The 24,343-nt window shown below is 35.3% G+C and overlaps 4 protein-coding genes across 4 annotated transcripts; 2 read left to right on the top strand and 2 right to left on the bottom strand.

The window, feature by feature from the left end:
• Positions 1–5,577: 5,577 nt before the first annotated feature.
• Positions 5,578–8,502, top strand: LOC111993353 (cytochrome b5). Its single transcript, XM_065773935.1, has 3 exons — positions 5,578–6,113; positions 7,787–7,853; positions 7,987–8,502. Exons 1-3 carry the CDS (start codon positions 6,027–6,029, stop codon positions 8,256–8,258), a joined length of 426 nt encoding a protein of 141 aa, XP_065630007.1. The 5' UTR covers positions 5,578–6,026; the 3' UTR covers positions 8,259–8,502.
• A 3,012-nt stretch (positions 8,503–11,514) lies between these two features.
• On the top strand, positions 11,515–13,751 carry LOC111993382 (uncharacterized). The gene is made up of 2 exons (XM_024025215.2): positions 11,515–11,882; positions 13,372–13,751. Exons 1-2 carry the CDS (start codon positions 11,564–11,566, stop codon positions 13,581–13,583), a joined length of 531 nt encoding a protein of 176 aa, XP_023880983.1. The 5' UTR covers positions 11,515–11,563; the 3' UTR covers positions 13,584–13,751.
• A 591-nt stretch (positions 13,752–14,342) lies between these two features.
• LOC111993384 (folate synthesis bifunctional protein, mitochondrial) lies at positions 14,343–19,952 on the bottom strand. Its single transcript, XM_024025217.2, has 3 exons — positions 19,013–19,952; positions 16,280–16,357; positions 14,343–15,996 (listed from the first exon to the last, which is right to left on the bottom strand). The coding sequence occupies exons 2-3, from the start codon at positions 16,344–16,346 to the stop codon at positions 14,522–14,524; spliced, it is 1,542 nt and encodes a 513-aa protein (XP_023880985.1). The 5' UTR covers positions 16,347–16,357; positions 19,013–19,952; the 3' UTR covers positions 14,343–14,521.
• Positions 19,953–21,633: 1,681 nt separating this feature from the next.
• On the bottom strand, positions 21,634–22,854 carry LOC111993365 (F-box/kelch-repeat protein At3g23880-like). Its single transcript, XM_024025205.1, has one exon. The coding sequence runs from the start codon at positions 22,852–22,854 to the stop codon at positions 21,634–21,636; it is 1,221 nt and encodes a 406-aa protein (XP_023880973.1).
• Positions 22,855–24,343: the final 1,489 nt, after the last annotated feature.

Here is a 24,343-nt window from a genome sequence, read left to right as displayed (position 1 = left end):
TGCATTTATTTTTCTAATTTATTTTGGTACAATTAAAATTTTCAAATTTCAAAGTTATTATTCAAATTCTTATTCTCTTAAGGAGATTATATATAATTACAATTGATATTACTTAAATAACTAATAGTATTCTCAACCCAAACTTGTATTTTGCCATGCTTAAGTGGGTACACCAAAATTGGACCAAAGTGATCTAAAATGGACGAAATCGACCGAATAGACCATATAGACCAAAGTGGACCATATAGAGCTAAGCTGACTGCATGGACCGCATAGAGCTAAGTGGACAGTATGGACGAAATTGGACCGAATAGATGAAACTGGAAAGAATGGACCAAGTTGGACCGAATAGAGCTAAGTGGACCATATAGACTAAATTGGACCGAATAGAACTAACTGGGAAGAATGGACCAAATTGGACTGAATAGACCTAATTGGACTAAATTGGACCAAATAAATTGAAGTGGACTAAATGCACCGAATGGTTCAAATTGGACTGAAGTAGACGAAATTGGACAAAATATACTGAACATGACCGAATTGACCAAAGTAGACTGAATGGACCGAATTGGACTGAATTGACTGAAGTAGACCAAATGGACCTAGTTGAATTAAAGTGGGCTGAAGTAGATTGAATTGGACCAAAATTGACTGAAGTGGACTGAAGTAGACCGAACCGAACCAAATTGATGAATGGACCAAAATGGACTAAATGTCAATCTATTATTAACATAGCCAAGATTGTGTTTGATATGAATTCAAATTCTTACCTCCAAAATAATCAAGTATTAACTCAAACAAAAATCAAACCAAAAATGAGAGAGAGAGAGAGAGAGAGAGAGAGAGAGAGAGAGAGAGAGAGAGAGAGAGAGAGAGAGAGAGAGAGAGAGAGAGAGAGAGAGAGAGAGAGAGAGAGAGAGAGAGAGAGAGAGAGAGAGAGAGAGAGTACTTGGTCAAAACAAGCCGCCCCATTCCATTACCATACATAATTGGGAGAGGCTCAGTCGAAACTAGAGGTAGAAACACCTTATTTCATTTCATGAACTAAAAAATACAATGATTCATCAATATAAAGTAAAGTTGCAAAAAAGAAAAAAAAAATGAAGAAGGAGAGAGAGAATAATAAGAAACTTATAGAAAATAATATGAGAAAAAAAAAGTAAAAATAAAAAATGCTATAATAAATCCAAATTATCCAAGTCATGTAATGTTATGTAATAAAATAATATTATATTCTTTATATGCTACCTTTATATATAATGCAATAGGATTATATCTATGAAATCAAAGAAAAGAAAAAAGATAATAACTTGAAGAAAAAAAACTTAATCACATCAACCCAAAGTAGAGTTCCAAATAATGCAAAAAAAAAATCATCAACTTAAAGTAGAGATGCAAGAAAAAAAAAATCCACAAAAAAATGAAAGAAAAAAAAATTGAGAGAGAGACAGAGAAAGAAATAACATCATGTGTGTGGGAAAACTATGATATAATGAAATAGAGAATTGCAAATTTATAATAAGAGGAGGGGAATAAGAAAAGTCAAAATAAAGAAAGATAGAAGGGATTAATGAAAAGTGATATTAAGATAGGTAGTAGTGGGGAGATGAAAGGTAAAAGGGAGGAAAAAATTTGGAAGAAGTATAGCATTAAGTTGAGAAATTAATAAGAAAAAAAAAGAGTTAAAAAAAATGTTGGAAATGGGTGAATAATGTGGCCGTTGACGTGGCTCAACAAAAATGTAATAACAATAAATATTATGTTTCATCTTTTAAATATATATAGATAGATGGATTGAACTTAGAACTTAGGCGTCCATTCGTTTGGCCGGATTACTTCTCTTCCCATGAGGCATCCCAAAAACCCTAAAGAGCAGTAATATAGTGGATAGAACATGGAATCTCCATGTTTATGATGCATTTTTTAAAGTTTATTGAACCCACCACTAAAATATTCCGGAAGAGAGGATCAAGCTTCCTTTTTTTTTTAACCTATTATTTTATCTCACTTGCTTTTTCGGAAATTTTTTTTGCTTATGAGACTGATTTATGAGAAAAATAATCTTATGTTTCCGCCATGAAAACCACTTGTGAGCACTCCATTTATAAACCCATCTCTCAAGATTTTTTTTTTTTTCCTTTGGAAGCCATGTTTAGACTTTAGATAGCTCCAATTAAATGGGTATTTAGGCCATTAAGGCCCAGCCCAATAAAACAGTAACCTCTCCCACATCTGTTCCTATAAAATCCGTTTTTTAAACACTACCAAACGCAGCCTAATTGAACAGAGCAGGGTGTGAGTCTGTGAGAGAGACACACACGCAGAAGAAATTTCTTAGGCTTAGAAGTTGACCTGACCAGAAAAACAAAAAACCCAACAACCCATCAACGATGCCGACTCTCTCGAAGCTCTATTCAATGCAAGAAGCCTCTGAACACAACACCAAAGATGACTGTTGGGTCGTCATCGATGGCAAAGTACACATCTTTTTCTCTTTTTTCACTTTTTTTTATTTGTATGAGCTAGTGGGTTTTTTGTCTTTGAAGCTACTAGATTATCTTTATAAGCTATTTGGGTCCTTTTTTTGCTTTTCAAAATCTTTGCTTTGTGGGTTTATGCGTAACTTTGTTATGAGATCTGTTTTGCTGTTTAAGTTTTAGTCCTTGAGTACAAGTTGCTCTATGGTATGTATAAGTTTCTGAATCTTATGTTTGGAGCTCAAATTTCTTATGGGTTTTATTGTTTATAAAGCCCAATAGCCTATAAACTTCATTTCACTACAAGATGTGCACTTGGTAAAACCATCTCAAATAACTCTTTCCATCAATGAATATGTTATTTATTAATCGCTTTAATTGAATTTCTTTTTGTTGTAACTTATCTTTCATTGTATTTTTCACTTTGTCTATGTTAACATTCTCATATCAGCTACACTAAGTTTTAAAAGCGTGTTTTTTCATTGGCTGTTCTTATTGTAGTCTTGTAAAACTTTAATTTTTAACTTAATAGGCATTCTACAATCACACAATACTCTTGATACACTTCCTCATTTCATTCATCATGCTCTTATCCAATGATTTGCTTCATCTTTGATCTCACCATCCTTATGAATTGTTATTTGTTGATCAATGATACATGTATGTATATTTTAATGTGGGATATATGTGTTTAAATTAATAGGACATAAATTCAGTTGAGGGATGTCAATATAGGTGTGGTAGGATTGCATGAGACTAATGTGGATTGATTTGATGTTTTGTTCTGGAGGTGTCTTTTTAGGACATTTCCTGCTTTGTAATTTCCCATAAAACTGATACAATAGCTTGAAGAATTTGATGATAAATTTTCTATTGCATCTTTTTTTTGTTTCTTTTATCCTAGAAATAAATGTTTGAAACTATATTTATACTACTCACAAATGCATGTAGATATGTTTGTTCAACTATCTTTTAAAAATTGTTAGGCTTACTTGATACGTATTCTAAGAAGGGAAAACAAAAAAAACTAAATCTGGAGATGTAGCGTGCATTTGGATACCGCTTATTTTGCTGGTAACAATAAAATTTTTTTGTTACTGTTCACTTTTAAAATTACTGTTCACATGCCTATTTGCACTGTTCATGGGAGGCAATGAGCTAAAAAAAAAAAAAAACGCAAACACAGGAGAATCCAAATGAAGCTGTAGATTTGTTGTTATGTTTGTTTGGGATTAGGTGGGTTATGCCAAGGATGGTGGTTGATCTATTGGCTTGTTTGAAGACTTGAAGGCTTATTTCTAGACAATGTAGTGGTGGAAATTGGTTTTCGGTGTTTGTCTTATATACATCCTGTGCAAACCAGTTGTGCCCCATGCGCTTTATAAATGCAATTTATCATCTAATAAAGGGAGCAGAAAGTACAAACTTCTCATTGTGTTGTTTTGATAGGTCATTATGTTGTTTATTCGTCACATGTTTGGTTTAGGCCCTTGCCTCAGTATGTATATAGTAAATGAAAATTACATTTTCTCTGTTTTTCTCCTGGATAAATTGATGTGACAGTTGGAAGTTAGGGTTTTGTATATTATTGAGATGTATATCTAACTTATAGTATGATGCAACTCACTCGCAGAAACAATGTTTGTTACATTATGTCAAAGTTACCTATACAATTTTATATTGACTAAAGGAACCTTGTACCTCTGATGTTGCTGATTCTTGTTCTGCATATTCAGAAATCTTGCACCTTGTCACTTTACACCCTGCCTTGAGTAACGAGTGAGGACTCAAATCTATATGAGCTTGGTTATTTTGTCGGCATTATATGCATACTTGTGCAGCAAGTGGTTTCTGGATGAGCTGAGTGTCTCAGTTTTCTGGGTGTAGTAAGCTTTCTATTGACTTCCCCACTCTATCTTTGGACAGAGAAGTTGCTTTGTTTTCTTTGGAACTTATGATATGTTTCCACTTGCAAGAAATTCTTAAAACCCCTTGAAGATCTTTCTTGGTGGAAGTTATCAAACTGATAGTTCTAGGCTCCGTTTCATGCCAAATTTGCATACTGCATGCATAATCTTACTTAGGTCAATATGCACGGTCCTTCAGAACCCCACATATCGAGAACACACATGCACACTCTCTTTCTCTTGCACTGTGGTTGCTGTACTCTCTCCTCCAGCCTGGTTATGCTGTCATCATTGTTGTGTCTAATCTACGTTTTCCTCCTAGAAAAAGGACCTAGAACTATAAACTCTACTTGTAGATGGGGATTGACGTCTTGATCAACCTATGCATATTGTTTCTTTTGCATTGACATTTGTCCCTGTGTCATGCATCATAATGTTATTTAATCTACAGAAAAAATAAATCAATCAGAATTTCTTACGTAGTAATGTAGACTTCTTTTCAGTTTCATTGGATGGCTTTTTTCCATTGCTAGAACTGTGTGCCAGTTTATGTTGCCTTTGTAAAGTATAAGTTTTATGGTCTCAAGTAGCCCATGTAAGTAACAATATTGGAACGTTAATTCTGAAGGTGTGCTAAATCTGACTATGATAGTACTAAAGCTCTCTTTTTATTGAAGGATTACCTTAGTATTGTGCTTGTATATTCTTTTCCCTTTCTCTTCAACAACCCCCCCCCCCCTAAAAAAAAAAAAAAAAAAAAAAACCTATAAGGACGTGGCCCACATATCTTGTTATTAATCTTCCCTAATTGTTTGGAAATTGGGATGGGACCTACAAAAGAAGTTTCCTCTTTATTGCTGAATGAAAAATCATTCAAAATATGCTAATAAAGATGCACATGCTTTGTCTTATGGAATTAATTATTTTAATTGCAAAATGATACATTTTTTTAATCTTGATTATGATAGCTGACCAAAAAAAATAATCTTGATTATGATATTTTTATGGGATAAATCAAGAATCATAATAACCGTAATCATTCTCTATTCAATAAAATACAAATTTTTTTTTTGGGTAGTCTAAACATTATGTACAACTTTAAATTTGTAAAAAAAAAATTTGTGGTTAACGGCCCCGCCGTATCCGACGGCGATCTGGATCCTCTCCATTGCCCTTTGTAATGGAGAGGGTCCAGTTCACGGTGGAGATTTTTTTAAAAATGATCCACGCTCACAAACATGCCACGTTATTTAAAATGTTAAAACACGCTTTAACTCAGGTTGAACACTTAACTAGAGGCACTCAACCGGACAAACCACAGAAAATGCTTCAGACTCTCTTTCAAACTCTCTCTCACCAAACACATCTCAAAATTTCAAACTCTCTTTCTCAAATCAACAGAAAATGTTTGCTTCCCATACGTTCTCAGATCGCATCTGCAAATGGGTATCGCATCTGCAAACCTTCTCCCTCTCTCTCAGATCGGCAGTGTTGTGGATTCGGTGGTTTGCTCTATTTCTCCCTCTCTATCAGATCGGTGGCCTGGTTTTGTTCCGTGGAGATCGGCGACACGCAGAAGAAATATCTAAGGCTTAGAAGTTGACCTGACCAGAAAAACAAAAAACCCAACAACCCATCAACGATGCCGACTCTCTCGAAGCTCTATTCAATGCAAGAAGCCTCTGAACACAACACCAAAGATGACTGTTGGGTCGTCATCGATGGCAAAGTACACATCTTTTTCTCTTTTTTCACTTTTTTTTATTTGTATAAGCTAGTTGGTTTTTTGTCTTTGAAGCTACTAGATTATCTTTATAAGCTATTTGGGTCCTTTTTTTTGCTTTTCAAAATCTTTGCGTTGTGGGTTTATGCATAACTTTGTTATGAGATCTGTTTTGCTGTTTTAGTTTTAGTCCTTGAGTACAAGTTGCTCTATAGTATGTATAAGTTTCTGAATCTTATGTTTGTAGCTCAAATTTCTTATGGGTTTTGTTGTTTATAAAGCCCAATGGCCTATAAAGTTCATTTCAATACAAGATGTGCACTTGGCAAAACCATCTCATATAACTATTTCCATCAATGAATATGTTATTTATTTATCGCTTTAATTGAATTTCTTTATGTTGTAACTTCTCTTTAATTGTATTTTTCACTTTGTCTATGTTAACATTCTCATATCAGCTACACTAAGTTTTAAAAACAATGTTTTTTCTTAGCGGCTCTATATTTAGTACTATATAGCATTGGCTGTTCTTATTGTAATCTTGTAAAACTTTAATTTTTAACTTAATAGGCATTCTACGATCTCACAATAGTCTTGATACACTTCCTCATTTCATCCATCATGCTCTTATCCAATGATTTGCTTCATCTTTGATCTCACCATCCTTATGAATTGTTATTTGTTGATCAATGATACATGTATGTATATTTTAATGGGGGATATATGTGTTTAATAGGACATAAACTCAGTTGAGAGATGTTAATATAGGTGTGGTAGGATTGCATGAGACTAATGTGGATTGATTTGATGTTTTGTTCTTGAGGTCTCTTTTTAGGACATTTCCTGCTTTGTAATTACCCATAAAACTGATACAATAGCTTGAAGAATTTGATGATAAATTTTCTATTGCATCTTTTTTTTCTTTTATCCTAGAAATAAATGTCTGAAACTATATTTATACTACTCGCAAATGCATGTAGATATGTTTGTTCAACTATCTTTTAAAAAATTGTTAGGTTTACTTGATAAGTATTATAAGGAGGGATAAAAAAAACTTAATCTGGAGATGTAGATTTGTTGTTGTGTTTGTTTGGGATTAGGTGGGTTATGCCAAGGATGGTGGTTGAACTATTGGCTTGTTTGAAGACTTGAAGGTTTATTTCAGTAGACAATGTAGTGGTGGAATTTGGTTTTGGGTGTTTATCTTATATACATCCTGTGCAAACCAGTTGTGCCCCTTGTGCTTTTTAAATGAAATTTATTATCTAATAAAGGGTGCAGAAAGCATAAACTTCTCATCGTGTCACATGTTTGGTTTAGGCCTTTGCCTCAGTATGTATGAAGTAAATGAAAATTACATTTTTCCTGTTTTTCTCCTGGATCTTTTGATAGTAAAAGTATCTAGATTCTGTGGTGCAAATATGCTAGGCTTGGGCTAGGTTTGAATTTTCTTAAGTCATAAATTGATGCGAGATCATATTTCCTCTGCTCTCAATAGCATATAAATCAGCTGTGGGGTGATAGTTTGTCTCCACTTCAGGGCTGCTTGAGTTTGGGGCACCTAGGTAAAAGGAGTCCCATATCTAAAAGTTTTGAATGGTCATTGATGCACATATATTAGTGTCTTGCTTCAAATGACTCTCTCGATATTTATGTCAAGTGTTTTTTGTGATTCCCAGGTATATGATGTAACAACTTATTTGGATGAGCACCCTGGTGGGGACGATGTAGTCCTTGCTGCTACAGGCATTTTTCTTATACTTCCTAATGGATGATTTCTGATAAAGTTAGACTGAATCATGATATATTCAAGTTAATAAATTAACTACCAATGTTATGGATGGAATTATTAATGAGTTCTGCTTTAATTTCATTGTAGGGAAAGATGCCACAGAGGAATTTGAGGATGCTGGACACAGCAAAAGTGCAAAGGAGCTCATGGAGACCTTTTGCATTGGTGAGCTTGACACAACTTACATCCCACAACTTGAAATTTCATCCAAGAAGCAAACAGACTATGCTCAGAAGCTAATGGATTTGACAAAGCAATACCGGGTTGTTCCTGTAGCAGTCGTCAGTGTCTCTGTGGTACTCGGCTTTTTGTACTTGCGTAAGAAGTGGCAATACAAATTTTCACTGGTTAGCTGCTGAAAGGAGTTGTCACAAATTTTGAATAATTCTGATGATATCAATTTTGGGAACTGGGTAATTTGTTCCGCACAAGTTTTTATGAAATTTTGTCATAGTTTTAAAACTTCACAAATTAATAATTTAATAGGGAAACATGTGGAATGTGATTGTTAGATTGGCATATGGATGATTGAAGACATAGCATGCCAATTCTTTTATATTATAGCACAAAATTTGAATAATTAGAGTGATATCAATTAAAGAATTGGCATAATGTTATGATCAAACATGCAGAATGTGTTCATCATTTCAATTGCACCTGAGATAGCCACCATTTTAAATGTGATAGTATATTTGGTGACCCAAACCTTTTCAAGCTCGCAATTAAGAGCACAAAAGGTCTCATTTTCAGTTCGCATGAGTCCAATTTAAATTGATATGAAGCTCTTATCACTGTCACTAATTCACATTTGGGTTTAATCTGAACTTGGGACAAGGGTCCGGTTGCAAAAGGACTTATCAACAACCAGAAATTGTTCATAAATCAAGTCCTCTTTGTTTGGAGCTATCCATGACAGAACAGCAGCCAACTTGCTGGCCCATCATTATTTTGAGGGTTATGACATTCAAATCTGGCCACCAACAAGCCCCCACCTTTTAAAAAATCAAATCAACACAAAGACCATTATATTTTGGGGGATGGGGGCTTAAAAGGAACAAAGTAAATTGCTGCCGATTGTTAGTAAGACCATGGGAGCATGGAGCCATTACCAGAATTCAATTAACTACTCACTAACTATATGGAATGCCTGATTCTAAGGTTTCTTCTTTAGATAATTTTGGCACTTCATCATGACACCTACTCATAAAAGCATGCCCGTGTGACAACAATGTATTCTTTTCATAAATGTTGAAAGATGAACATACGAGAAGAGTTGTGGACCTTCTTTACAAACAGTAAAGGAACAATTGTGCGTGATAACTGACTTTGTAAATATCTACTAGGGACACATACCAGAGAATATTGTAGAACCTTGTTTGTAACTTTCACGTAGTCAAAAAAAAAAAAAAAAAATGGTTAAACATTTGTCTATAAGTGGTAAAATTTGTAGATGCCTATTTTATTATATTAGAAACTCATGGCCATGTTAGTTTCTAGGATATTCTTATTCTTTTGTATCCATGCATCTTTGTTTTCTATATAAAGAGTGCATACCATTTGTATCTCTCAACAAATAATAGAACTCCATAATAGAACTCCATTTTGTTGCTTGGCCGACACACATAATGTTTCTGCAGTCTCAAATTGCTGTCTAAATAGGACATTCAAACCAAGGCACAAACACTTCACAACAATGCAATAAATTGTATACAAGTCATAGATTAATTAAAAAGATCATGTTCCATTGCTAAAGTCTCGGATTACAGAGAGAATTACACCAAAATTCAGGCATTTTCCCACTAATACCTACCAACACATACCAACAAAAATATTTTGCCAAAACCTACCAACATACACAAACATTCTGGGTCTCCTACATTTATACCAAATTCTCACAGCACACTTTATTAATTGGCCCTAGCCATTTCATCTGATCCTCTAAATAATATTGCCCATCTTTGTTCTTTCCTACATAAACCAATTCTAATTTGATCCCAGCAGCCTCAGCTACAGCTTTTACTGTAGTTGTGAATTTCCAAATCCAGTTAATGTCCTCACCTCCATACAAGCATACAACTCTCCCTTTTGCCATCTGGTAAAGAAAGAAGCAACATATTAGTACTATAATTAGTGAGTTAATAAGAAAAAAAGTGCATATATATATATATATATATGCACGCACGAGTACAAACCTTTAATAAAAAAAATTCCATCAAACCCTTTTTCTTACTTCTAAAAGACTAAAATACTGTACAAGAAAATTACCCCAGTTCTTTGTTGATTCAATCCTCCACTAGTAGCTATCACCAAGTACAAATTGGGATGTGTTATAGCTTCAACTTTTGAAATTAATAAAATATAAAATAATCACAGTTAAACAAACAAACAAACAAACCCAGCATTCTACAAAACCCAATCAATTTTTTTTTTAAATATTTTAATCAGAAGCTTACTAACAAGTAACAAGACATACTAGTTAAAAGCATGGGATGATATCATGATACTGATTATACTAATCAGAGATGAGACAAAACCCTAACTAGCGAAACCAATAAAAGAATTTCAAAAACCAAGAGAAAAAAGGATAAGTTGCACTTAGTACGCACTTGGAAATTTGTTGCTGGCATTGTTGCATCCATGGTAGAATTTGGAATTTTTCGAAGTCCAAATATCACAATCTGACTTCATCCTTCATTTCTAATGTCATTCTTACACAGTGAACCCATCCCCACCACCACCACCACCATCAAACCCACACATCCCACAACAAAAAATCAGCCACAAATCAAAAGCAACCACCATTAGCCACAATACCCACCACAAAAAATCAAAGCAAAAAAGGAAACCCCAGCAACCCTGCTCCACCACCGCTGCACTACACACCACACCACCACTAGTAAACCCACCGCCCAAAAAAAAATCATAGACCCAGTAAACTAACACCACCACAAACCACCATAGACCTACCACGCAAAATACCCATACCAAACCCACCACCATCGCACCGCCGATCTCCACAGAACAAAACCAAGCCACTGATCTGATAGAGAGGGAGAAAGAGAGCAAACCACCGAATCCACAACACTGCCGATCTGAGAGAGAGGGAGAAGGTTTGCAGATGCCCATTTGCAGATGCGATCTGAGAACGTATGGGAAGTAAACATTTTCTGTTGATCTGAGAAAGAGAGTTTGAAATTTTGAGCTGGGTTTGGTGAGAGAGAGTTTGAAAGAGAGTCTGAAACATTTTCTGTGGTTTGTCCAGTTGAGCGCCTCTAGTTTAAGTGTTGCAAGTTTTTAACTGGGATTAAGTGTGGGGCTAACATTTTAAATGATGTGGCACGTTTTTTAGCGTGGATTATTTTCAAACAAATCCCCACCATGAACTGGACCCTCTCCATTTCAACGCCTCTAGTTTAAGTGTTGCAAGTTTTTAACTGGGATTAAGTGTGGGACTAACATTTTAAATGATGTGGCACGTTTTTTAGCGTGGATTATTTTCAAACAAATCCCCACCATGAACTGGACCCTCTCCATTTCAAAGAGAAATGGAGAGGATACGGATCCGATTTTTTCTGGGTGCAAGAGTGGGTCTTTGTTTGTTTGTTTGTTTTCAGCTTAGAATTCAGGGTTCACAGGTAAAAAAAAAAAAAAAAAAAAAAAAACAATGGCGCAACAAGTACAAGCAACACAACCAGTACAGAAGACCACGCTATACGTGGGAGGACTAGCAGAGGAAGTAAACGAGTCAATACTCCACGCTGCGTTCATACCATTCGGAGACATAAAAGACGTGAAGACCCCTCTGGACCAGGCCACTCAGAAGCACCGCTCCTTCGGATTCGTCACTTTCTTAGAGAAAGAAGACGCCACCTCCGCCATGGACAACATGGATGGTGCTGAGCTCTATGGCCGTGTGCTCACTGTCAACTACGCCCTCCCTGAACGCATCAAGGGTGGCGAGCAGGGTTGGGCCGCACAGCCCAGTATGTTTCTTTACCCTTTTGCCCACTTTTGGATTATTGCTTCTCTCTCTATTTCACTACTTTATTTGTATCATTGTCTCTTTTTTGTGAATTGGGTATTGTTTATTTGTGGTTTTTAATTTGTTAAATGCTACTCTTGTTATAAAGTTATGATCTTTTCAAGTTTTGGGGTTCTGGGCTTCTAGGATTTAGTGCCTATATTTGTTGGGATGAGAATTTTCCTCTAAAACATGTTTGTGATTCGAAGCAAGTGCAAAACTTAGTTACAGTTACTTGGGTGTTTTTGTTGTTGATAAATTGGATAGTTACAATGGGCGAGGGGGGATTCGAACTGTGGACGTATCTGTTGGAGATATAAGGAGGTGCTGGTTGAGTTACAAGCGACCGTGAGACTTGTTGGCAGATTGGAAAATGCATCTCTTTGTGTATAGTTACAATTTCTAAAATTGATTTTAATTCGAGAATCTAAGTTACACTTCTAAGAATCTGATCCTACCTGTGATTTTAGATATCTATCAATGAATGCTTTTAATCACATTAGCTCTTTAATTGTAATTTTTTTTAGCTGGGGTTCAATTTAAGTGATAGTCCAATGGTAAAGTCATTCTATGTGGTGTGCCATGTCTGAGGTTCAGGGTTTGTCCTATGTCCTCCTAATTAAGTTTAATGGAGTGACTTGATGGTCAATGCAACACAACCTTGTGGATTATTGACCAATGCACTTCCTTGTGTATGTATGGTTACAACTTTTAGGGTCACATGGTTGGATTTAATTAGGAAACTTGAGGTGTTATACCTATGAAATACATGTGGATTATCTGAGTGGGTTGAAGGAAACGAAGGTACAATACCTAGGATTTAGTGCCTATACTGGGGTAAGAAATTTCAAATGTCCATGAATGAATGTTTTTAATCATGTGAGCTATTTTAGTTTATGTAATTAAAATTTGGGCAAAATTTATATTCAATTTCTTAGGTTTGTTATATTTTGGTCCCAGTTGTGTATCTTAGATTCTCCTGGTTAAATTTACCCTGAAAAATAAGTTTGCAATTAAAAGTGCAAAATCTGGGTACAAAACTGTTAGTGTTATGACTTAGGTTCTCTAATTAAATTCAACTGCGTGACTTAGGTTTTTTGTTTTAGGTTTGCTAATTCTACCATCTTGACTTATTTGTCAATGCAGCACAAGTGCACAACCATGTAGCTTACATTACAGCTTCCAAGGCAACATGGTTGAATTTAATTCAGAACATTAAGTATAACATTTACAGAACTATACCTATTAAAATACACATGGGTAGTTATCTAAATCGTCACATATAATGGGTTGGAGGTTGTGCGGGAACCACCTTTTGGTTAATATTTGTTGCTTCTTATTTCTGTATAGGTTAAACAAATGGTTCATATTTCTCATTCAAAATAAGAAACTTGTCATATTAATTCTGTTTCTGCTTTAATCTTTTCTGTATTTGCTTCAATCTTTTGTAGTTTGGGCGGATGCTGACACATGGTTCGAAAGGCAGCAGCAAGAAGAGGAAATGCAGCGAATTCAGGCAGAGAATCGGGCTGCAATGGAGGCTGCAGAAGAGTTGCATCGAAAGAAAATGGCCCAAGATCGAGAAGGGGAAAAGGATGACGAAGAGATGAAGGATGATCCCATGGCAAGGGCTGAAGCTGAGGTTTTGAAACAGAAAGATTAGTTCTTCTAAGCTAACCAAAGTGAGCACTTGATGAGGGAAAGGGAAATGCTTTCATTATCATTTCTCTTAAAATCCTAATTGTTTTTCTAATCAAATCTCTGTAACCTGTCACAATTCTCAGTGTAGAACTTTGCATTGGAAATGAATAGTTTTTTTTTTTTTTTTTTTAATGAGCATTTGCCTCTCTGATAAGACTTGTGGAATGGTTTGATTGCTTTGATTTCATTACCACTTCCTGTTTCATGGCTAGTGGCAGTTGTCCATGATCTTGATTTTATGTTCACACGTTGGCTATATGCATTCTTATTTTCGGTTTTACATTCAATCTTTATATGGCTAGCTTCACTGTCATTGGCGCAGAAAACTGAGAACTGAATAATGGTGCTAATCTCTTAAATGCTGATTGACAATCAGATTGGACCAAGTTTGTTAGCCTCCTGTAATTTACTTGTAAGAATTGGCAGAAGGATGTAAGTTGCTTGGCTTAATAGGAAACTATGTGATTATGGAACATCAAAATATGCTGTCTCTTCCGAGATGTTCATACACATCAATGGAGTATCAAGTTCTATTTCCCATAGTTGAAGAGCTAGCTAGCCAAACTTCTTTCTTCATTCAATTCTATTGATGCTCATCTCTCATCTCATGCCCTAATTTATGTTCTCTCTTTCTGGCTTTAAATAGAAATAAAAACAGCCATATACCATGACCCTTTGTACATTCATAGTGCCTTCAAGTTGGAGCTGATTGACAAACCAATGAGAATATTGCTGACTCCAATAGGTTATTGAAGGAAAAATATTAATACAACAAAATTTCTGAGTACATGGTTGGTGATTTAAAAAAAAAAAAAAACAAAGAATCTGGTTAATGCCATGCACTTTTGTAAGCTGACAACACTGCGTCAACTAAATAAACGTCATATTACAAAGCAAACATCAAGAGAGATTTTTTGTGCTCCTCTGTTTCAGCATTGCATCACAGACCTTTACAGCGTCTGCGTTGTCTCTTACATTATGTACTCGTACAATATTTGCTCCGCCCAAAACACCGGCAGTGACACAAGCAATAGTGGCAGGATCTCTCTCACCTGCAGCAATTCGAGAGCAAATGTGACCTAAAAATTTCTTTCTGGAGGGTCCAATCAGCATGGGAGCATGAGAGACACCAAAACTTTTCCTTGCAATCTCGGCACGAATGTTGGGTAATCCCACTAGGATGTCCAAATCATGTTCAGTTTTCTTTGAGAATCCAATTCCAGGGTCAATAATTACCCTCCAAGCTGGGATACCTGATAATTCTGCATCCTTAACCCTCGAGTATATTTCAGACGCTATCTGCTTACAAACATCATCATACTGCAGGTTTTCACTATTTTGCATTGTATGTGGTTCCCCTCTCATGTGCATTGCAATATATGGAACCCTAAGGCCAGCGACCACCCTAAGCATTTTAGAATCTAATTGCCCAGCAGATACATCATTTACAAGATGAGCCCCTTTGCTGACTGCTTCAGAAGCAACTTCTGAATAGAAAGTATCAACTGATATGAGCTTTCCCTCTGCCTCCGGCATCCCTGCAACAGCTTCTAAAACAGGCATTAGTCTATCTAATTCTTCTTCAGCGGATATCCTAGAGGCCATTGGCCTTGTAGATTGAGCACCAATATCAATCATATCAGCCCCTTCAGAAATCATCAAGCGGGCCTGAGTAACTGCAGCCTCCACAGAGACAAACTTTCCTCCATCACTAAAACTATCTGGGGTCACATTAAGGATACCCATGACAGAGGTTCTCTGTGACCAGTCCCATAAACCACTTTTAATGGGTAAAACCCTTTTCATGCCTTCATTTCCAATAAGGGATTCACCACCCATTTTCTCCCAAAACTCTAAAAGTCCACCCGATAGCAGTGAAAAGGAATGCCAACAAGTAACTGTATCACAATCAGCAGATGATCCCAATAAATCCATTAGAGGGGCCATTACAAATGGTCTCTCCCAAATTCTTTCATGGGGTATGGTAAGAATATCAGAGTGGACCTTGAACTTTCCATAAAACAAAATATCCAAGTCAATTGGCCTTGGACCATACCTTATACCACTGGAACGACCCATGTCTTTTTCAATTTGCTTGAGCACTCCCAGTAATTCATGTGGGCCGAGTTTAGTAACGGCTCTGACCGCAGAATTGAGAAAATTAGGCTGATCAGTCACATATGCCGGAGCTGTTTCATACAAGCAAGCATGTCTTGTAATATTTATGCCTGATTTGTTCATCAACTCCAAGGCATTATTGAAATTATCTAGTCTGTCTCCCACATTGCTTCCCAAAGCAATCACTACCTCCTGCTCTGGAGAATGAACTTCAACTGAGGCATCTGTGGATGAATGGAGGTAGGAAGAACGCAGTGCTGAAGAGAAGAAGAAAACAAGTACACAGAAACTGGCTTTAGATAACTTTACCCAAAAAGGCTTAGGTTTTCTGTACTCAAAACATCACATATACTAATTCTTATGTCTTATACACCACAGTTAGCCCTGAGATCTGCTTTTGGTTATCACAGTTTAGCAGTTTTAAGTGGCATTCAAGTGAACAAAACACTTATGTCATTTAGATGCCATTTTTAAAATTTAAAAATAAAAAATCAATGAATTTAAAAAGGTACCTGAACTCATAAATTGGATTTACATTACCTCTACAATGCTTGGTTAAACCACTGAAGTGATGTTTGGTGGGCACAAGCTGCTTCAAAATATTCATATCAGGAGTGGCTGCTCGACAAAGTATAAGTTAAAGTAAATATTATAGCAATTCTTTTCAGTCAGCAAAGTTTCATAGTAAATGAAAATACAAGTCATTTCTTGTAAACTTAAAATCAGAAAGAGTTCCCTTTTCTCAGTAAAGGTGATAAAAATGAGTAAAACAAAATAGCAGTAGGAGAAATCCATTGACAAAGTACACTGAAAAACCTAGCAGGCAAAAAACCAAACATGCAAATCCATAGACAGAACCTAAGCTAAGAAAGAAGACTACAAAAGCAAATATCAGAATTAACCTTTTTTTTTTATAGGTAAATATCAGAATTAACCTTTTCCAACTAAGAACTGAGCATTGTCTCAGGTTTGCTATAATCTAAAGTCTAAACAGCTGATTATCAGGGGAAAAAAAGTTTAAAGAGTTATATATTCTTCCCAGCATTCAATTTCCTATGAATTAGAAGGAAAAAAAAATGCTTAACTAAATGAGCAATGCTAAGGACAACTATTTTCACAATATTATTTATGACTTGCTATTTTCAAAGAAGGAGTCCCATAAACCACTTCTTCCAACAAATTTTCCTCCTCCATTTGTGCCCCAATAAAACCAGTTCAACATTATCCTGAGCTCCTTACAAAACGTTGTTGGAAGTTTAACCACAATCATTGCTTATGGGGGAAATGCTTGGCAAACAACTTTTATTAATACCGTTTCCCGCCTTAGACAACAATTTCTCCTTCCACCCTTGAATCTTCCTCCACACTCTCTCCTTGATACCTTCAAAAGTTTGAAGTTTAGCCCTCCCAATGAGTGAGGGGAGATCCAAGTACTTCTCGTGTTTCCTAATAGCTTGTACCCCCACCATGTTTTGTATTTGGCCTTGGATCTCACAATTAGTATTTTTGCTAAAAAAAGCTCTGTTTTTCCTTCATTAATCTGTTGACCCGAGGCCCTATCATAAGAGATGAGTTCCAGATACTCTTGCTCTCTAAAAACTGCACCATCAAAGTTAACTTTGTACAACAGTGCTCTTGGCAGCTTCCAACTCTGATCAATTGTGTTCCATTGTGAAGGTTCAGGTCTCACACCTCTTAAACACACTCTCTTTATATTCTTGCAGGTGTGCATAATTGCTTCACAGGTTATAGAACTCAGAGGCTTACTTATTTGTTCAAACACCCAACTCTTCCTTGACTTCCATATCATCCATGGCACATAATGAACTGTTCAACTGTATCTTTACCCACTGCTTGTAACTGCCCAAATTGAAATTCTTCTATCCCTTGTGAGTTTGACTAAAAGGAATTTTAAGAATGACCTCCTTATCCCTCTCCCCCAGCAAGTTATCCAATCTATCATGATTCCAACACCTATTATCACTGTTTTATAAAAATAGCTTACCCGTAAATCTTCCATCCTCAAAGGCATTGATCTCAATACTTTTAAAGTTCCAACACCACTTTTATCATGTACCAATCACAACAATCCACATTGACAATTGTGACAAAAATTGCAAAAAAAAAAAAAATTTGGGTCCCTATTCTTTTTAAAGAAAAATAGAAGTGAGTTTTTTCAATTTAACACACAATCAAGAATATAAAAAGAATAATTATGTTCTTAAGTCAGAGAAGTAACTAAATATTTGCAAATTTACGCAAAAAAAAAATATTAAAACAGGTTCATATTATAAATTATATTAATCTTAAAATTTTATATTTTCCCTTTTACTAATATGACACATAAATAATTGAAGTAGGCTTCTTCACATCTAACAATGGCTGAGAGTTCTGAGATCAAGATCATATCATGTTCTGGAACAATAAACCAACCATTTAAGGAACTGTCACACACAACTGTATCTCAAAGCAGTAACTTTTGACTTGCCAAGTGCCAACATGGTAAGATCACATCTTGTTAATCTCACCCCCCTAAGGAACTCACTTCAACTACAGATATAATTAATTATTAACATACGAAAATGGTCCTTGCCCAAATTATACCACGAGAAATGTAAATGACCTCTACGATTATCATGAAAGACCATATTAAAAGTTACCCTATAGAACTCCCTAGGCTTCAACCATCAAAAATATATACTAACATATCATCTAATGTATATTTGTGCACATCTAGAGTAGAATCAAATAAAAATCTGCAGAAACTCGTTCAAAATGCACCCTATAATAGCTCGGATAAATCAACATAAGCTAATCTGACATCTTGAACAACAATTACTTTAGCCACAAAAACATATTCGTTACATTCATGTTTCATTTTGGAATTAAAATTTTCACATTCCAACAATTATTTGATTGAAAAGTCATGAATGGTTGTCATTGCCTTAAGAATATAATGGATAATGATCACGATACCATAGCATTACTTTAAACACATGAATTTAGACTTTGAAGACTACACGACTCATGGCCCCCCAAAAGATACACTTTTTTCTAAGTAGAAAGTTCACTTTTTTTCACTCTTATTTAATGCTAACAAAGAAATAAAAGGTGGGTCTTTTATGAAGGAAGATTACAAACCCAGAATTAAAATTCATAAAGCAAAAGTGAAGATATATAAAGAAGATGAAAAAGGAGCTCCATAAAGTTTGACAGCAATAACAGAGCAAAGAAAAGCTCATTGAGCTTTAAGAGAAGAAAAAGATGGATTACCTGGGAAAATTTGGAGCGGTTGATTTGCTATCTCTCTCTCTCTCTCTCACTCACACGATTGATTGGTTGTTTGTTCTTTATCTGTCAATCTCCGCAACCACCGTCGGTGGCGGCGGCGCGTTCTTTCACTCTCCAGCGAGTAAGTCCCCCCCTCTCTGCTCTCTGCTCTCTTTCTCTGTCTAATCTATTTGCATCTTTGGAAGGATGTGGATTCGGGTTGAGATGTAAAATATAATTGGACCCGATCCACCCACTTGAAATCAACAAAACCAAAAAAAAACTAGGTACTCATGTGGGGAGTGCTCACGTGCATCTCTTGTGAAACTTTTAACTGCCACCATTGTTACTGCTCTTATGCTTTTTCTTTTTTTTTAATAAAATTTTTCCTGTTTTGCTCTTTGTCTTCCCAATCCTCCACGACCCACAAAAAAAATAATGAATAATAATATTGATGCTAAAAATAAAGAAACAAAATGGGAAAACCCACTTCGTTTCAAATCAAACCAAACCCGTAAGAAATAATGTGAAAATAAAGCATAAACCAAGATGAAGCAGAAATCAAAATGAAAGTTTAGTGGACACTATTTTGCAGAGCAATATTGACGAACATATAGTAAGCACAATATCTTTAACAAAAACCCAGTATATAGCAGTCAAGCACCAGGTCCGAAATCAACCAAATCCCAACAAAAAATGGTGGCAGTTAAAGGTAAGCTGGCCACCAAAAACAGAATAAATGCGCTTGCGTTGTCTCCCTTTCTAGCAGATCATGGAGGATTGGAAAATAGAGTGCGAAAAATAAAAAGGCATACCAGCGGCTAATAACAACGGTGTCTTTTTGACGGCGATGATGATTCTTCTATAACTTTTGGACCTTTTTACTTTTTCACCATATTATTAATTGATGTGATAATTGCGAGAGAGTATCTCCTGTGCTAGAGAGACGTATGTGACCCATCACACAAGTGAGATTCACATGTTAGTGGGACATAAGTCTTATATGTCCTAGCCATAAAAGTTTTTTTTTTTTTTTCCAAGAATTGCATAGTGCAATAGGTCTCAATCGCCAATTGGTTCTTGGAATGTAATGATTGCTCGTCATCTTCAAATGGAGCTACACATTGAAGCTTTCAACTTCCTCAAATGGCGTAAGAAAACCTTGTGCCTAATTTGATAACTTTAGCCAATGGGATTTTAACATGATTAGATAGTGGGGGAAAACAGATTCAAAAGAATTAGGCCATGTTGTACTAACTTAGAAGTATTTGGGGTCAAGGATAGAGTATTTATGGTTTCATAATTTGAATGGGAGTTCACCTAATATGGTAGCAATCACTGCTATGGTCAATTTGTATTCTAAATGCAATAGTTTAATCCAAGATAGGGATTTGTATTACACTATTTAGTGCCCATGACTAGCCACAATTTCAGGCCTATATATGTATATATTATCTTAAGAGAAGGAAACATTTACATTCGTTTTGAGTAACATAATCTTTCTTGTGCATGCATTGAACAAGATTTTCAATATTTTGAATAAATTTCCAAAACCTCAAACTTTCCAAGAATTTCAAAATCAAATGAAATTGAAAGGAAGGATGATGACCTTCAAAACTTTCAAATAACAAAAGTTCCTAACTTTTTAAATTCACGAGATTCTTTAGACTTATACCATTCTATTTCAAGGAATTCCAAGATTGGCACAACTTTTGCAAGCCTTTTCAATCGCTGCCCAATATAATCAAGCGAACCTACAAATCCAAAAATCTAAGCGCTCAGCCCCAAGTCAAAGCTACCAAGCATCTTTGCCTTAGAAACTGTCCAAAATCCTCAAATGCTTACTTGTACTACACTCTTTACTTGTTTTGCATCACGATTATTGTCATACAAGACACTCTTACTTGTTTTACCTGAAGCATGGACAGTAAGAGTGTAGTATAAGACGATAATCAAATAATAAGCTAAAAATTTAGAGAATGTTTACCTAGAAATCGTGATGCAAAACAACGACGATAATCAGAGAGAGCAAATAAGCAATAACAAAGAAGAAAGAAGTGAATATCGTGAAACTAATGAGGAGAGAACTAAGACTGATGATATATATATATATATATATGGGGAAGGGATAGGCAGGGATTTTGGTAAATAATATCTTGAAGTTAAGGCTAATTTGGGTTTTTAGCCGAAACAATTAGCGGCAACCCAATCTTCCAAGCTACGTGATGCTAAAAAAGCAGTAGAAAATTTCATTTTTGAAATTCTTCCAAACTACGTGATGCTAAAAAAGCAGTAGAAAATTTCATTTTTGAAATTATGAAAATCTACAGAATTGAAAATGCAATCCCAAAATTGCAATTCACGAAAGTGCTGTTCTGTGCAATCTAAGCACCTAAACAAATGGGCTCTTATAACTCTCACTCTAACTTTACCTAGAATCAATACTAAAAAAGTTTTTTTTTTTTTTTTCCAATAAAAATAACCAAAATGTTCCCCATAATTATCTCCCCAAAATTCTATCAAACTCCAATGTATAAAAAACTAACAATTTACTAATCCATCTAAAACTAAAAATTTCAAAGATTGAATAGGAATAAAGAATCGAAGTTTAACAAGCATTAATACTAGGGTACAATAAGATGCAATATGTTGTACAAACCATTAGGAGCTTGATTATATTGAAATACATATCCTCCCGTGAATGAAACCAGGCTCTCCACGTAAACTCTAACATGCCCTTTGCGGTTCGGGTTTAGAAGCCCTTTAAATGGAAGATTCTTGATTTCTTGAGAACCAATATTATACAAGAATATTGCGTGTCTATCTTTAGATAGCAGAAAAAGTTCTTCGTTGTTGGCAAATCCCAGTGGTCTCTCAATTTCTACCTGAGGTGTGATAACCGCAAGTTGTTTGGTCCAAGATCCCTTGACCCCAGATTCACACATCACCCATATATCAAAAATGTTCTCCAAGGTCTCTTCTATCTTATCAACAAAAATCAAAGCAAGGCATCCATTGAACGCAGCAAAAAATTTATTCTTCTCACGAAGAACATTGTCCAACTCTGGCAACTTTGTTGTTTGAAACACCTCATTGCCCATGTCAAAGGATAAAACTATCTCACATTCACAGTGTCCGAACTTGTCCATGAGTAATCCGAGCCAATGATGAACTCCATTCAAGTATATTCCATTCTGATAAGAATGCAAACGAACGTCTGAATGATCAAAAGCAGGGTTGATTTGCCTCCAAGAATCAGTACTTAGGGTGTAGACACGAACACACGAGTCCATATATATGAATGAATAGCCCGTATTCCAGTAACAGGCGCAAATACTAACCGCCTTGTAGTCGTCAGAATTATGATCATAACCAAATGCAAAACAATCAAAACAATGGGCATCTGGAAAAGGAAAATTGGGATAGGAAACGAGCTTATATTGTCTAATGGCTGGATTCCATAACACAAAGCCATTGAAGCCAACGAAAGAACCAGCGAGACAAATTATACCGTTGATGCAAACACACATGCGGGGTAAGCGGGTGGTCATGGCAACCATGGTCGTCCTCTCTTCTTCATCATCATTGGGATGAGGGTGCAATGATAAGAAATACCTTGGGGTGATAGGTGATCCCCAGTTAGTATAGTCCAAGCTCTCAGCGAGGAGAGCTGGATGCGTTTGAGAACAACGGTAGTAGTACTGTTTTTCAATGAAACTTCGGTTTTGAAGAAGATTAGACCATGAATTTTTTACGGACTTGAAACGTATCAAAGATTTCACTGGAAGCCTTGACAAAATCTCTTCCAACAAGTCTTGCGGTAAATAAAACCTGGACCTCTCCATCTCTCTCACAATCGATCGTTGATATTTGTAAAACCCTAATCATGTCTTCTCTATGCATATATAAACATCATGAACGTCTGTAAAAGACATCTACTCCTATTTAACTTCTTATACAAACATAATTATAATAAACTAATCAAAAGAATTCTACTCCTACTTGACTTCTTATTCTCTATTTCTTGAAAATCTAAAAAGAAATAGAGAATGAATTGAAATCTAATTAATAAACACATCATCAATATAAGTTGCAATATCATTATAAACATCAAAATTTATATGATGTATCCACAACCATCCAATTGATCAAAGATAGTCGATCATGATCAATTGGACGGTCCTGGATACATTATAAAAAATTTGATGTTTACAATCATCATTCTCTAAATCACACACAAAATTTTTTTGTGGAAAATTATTCCTAAGGACAAATGAAAAGCAAAAGTGGTGTCGATTTGCCTCCAAGAATTGGTACTCAAGGTATAAATATGAATGAATTTTATAGTCATTAGAATTGTGATCATAACCAAATGCAAAACAATGATATTTTCTCTTTGTTCTAGTGTGAAATAATTATATTACCATGATAGCCTTTGTGTTCAAAGTTTCTTCAAACACATTCCATTTTCTTGAAAATAATTTTATTTTTTTTATTTTTTCTATCATATTATATCATATCATCATATCATATTATATACTATATAATAAAAGTTGGGCTTAGAAGTTATAATTGTGTCAAGTGGCTTTGCCAAATTACAATTTTTTGTTTGGATTATATATATATATATATAATTTTTCTTCTCCTATAATTTATAAGTTGATAAAAATCTTAATTTAATTACAATTCAAATTCTTAATCTAATCTTTATAATATAAGTTGATAAAAAAAATCTTTTTTTTAAAAAAAAGTAGTACACGTAAAAAAAAAAAAAAAAAAATAATTGGTGACTATGAATATATTAATTTAAAAAAAAAAAAAGTAGGGGGGGCCATTGCCCCCCCTAGTCCAAGTCTCCCTCCGTCCCTACCACGGACTTTGCAAGGACATTTGTTTTATAATACTACTGTTTTGTATGCTAGTAAATGGTGGAATTCACATGTGAAACAAGGAGAAAAGCTCCATTAATTTGTTCATTAATGACAATGTTTCTTTACTAGATGTGGGGAAGTAAGTGCATGCATTAAGGCCAGAAATAGGTATGAGTGCTTGATTTTGTAGAAATCGAGCCTTGTTTGTGTCAAGTGTTGGCTTCATGTCAGGCAAAGATCTAGGCCTAGCAGCCTTAAGGAGTGTTGTGGCAATTAATGTTTGGGTCATGTATTTTGGTATTGTCAACCATGTCAAATTATGTGTCTTTTATTGAAGACACAAAATTTGTTCAAGAAAAATACGTTTTTAGCATGTACCTCAATAGTTGCTCAATACCTCCTTGATCGATCGAGATTTTCTAGGTTTTCTCAATACCACTAAACTGATAGCCCGATCCATCGA

This window comes from Quercus suber, unplaced genomic scaffold (assembly GCF_002906115.3).
Source record: "Quercus suber isolate HL8 unplaced genomic scaffold, Cork oak 2.0 scaffold_83, whole genome shotgun sequence".
NCBI lineage: Eukaryota > Viridiplantae > Streptophyta > Magnoliopsida > Fagales > Fagaceae > Quercus > Quercus suber.
This window is presented reverse-complemented; position numbering and strand designations above follow the sequence as displayed.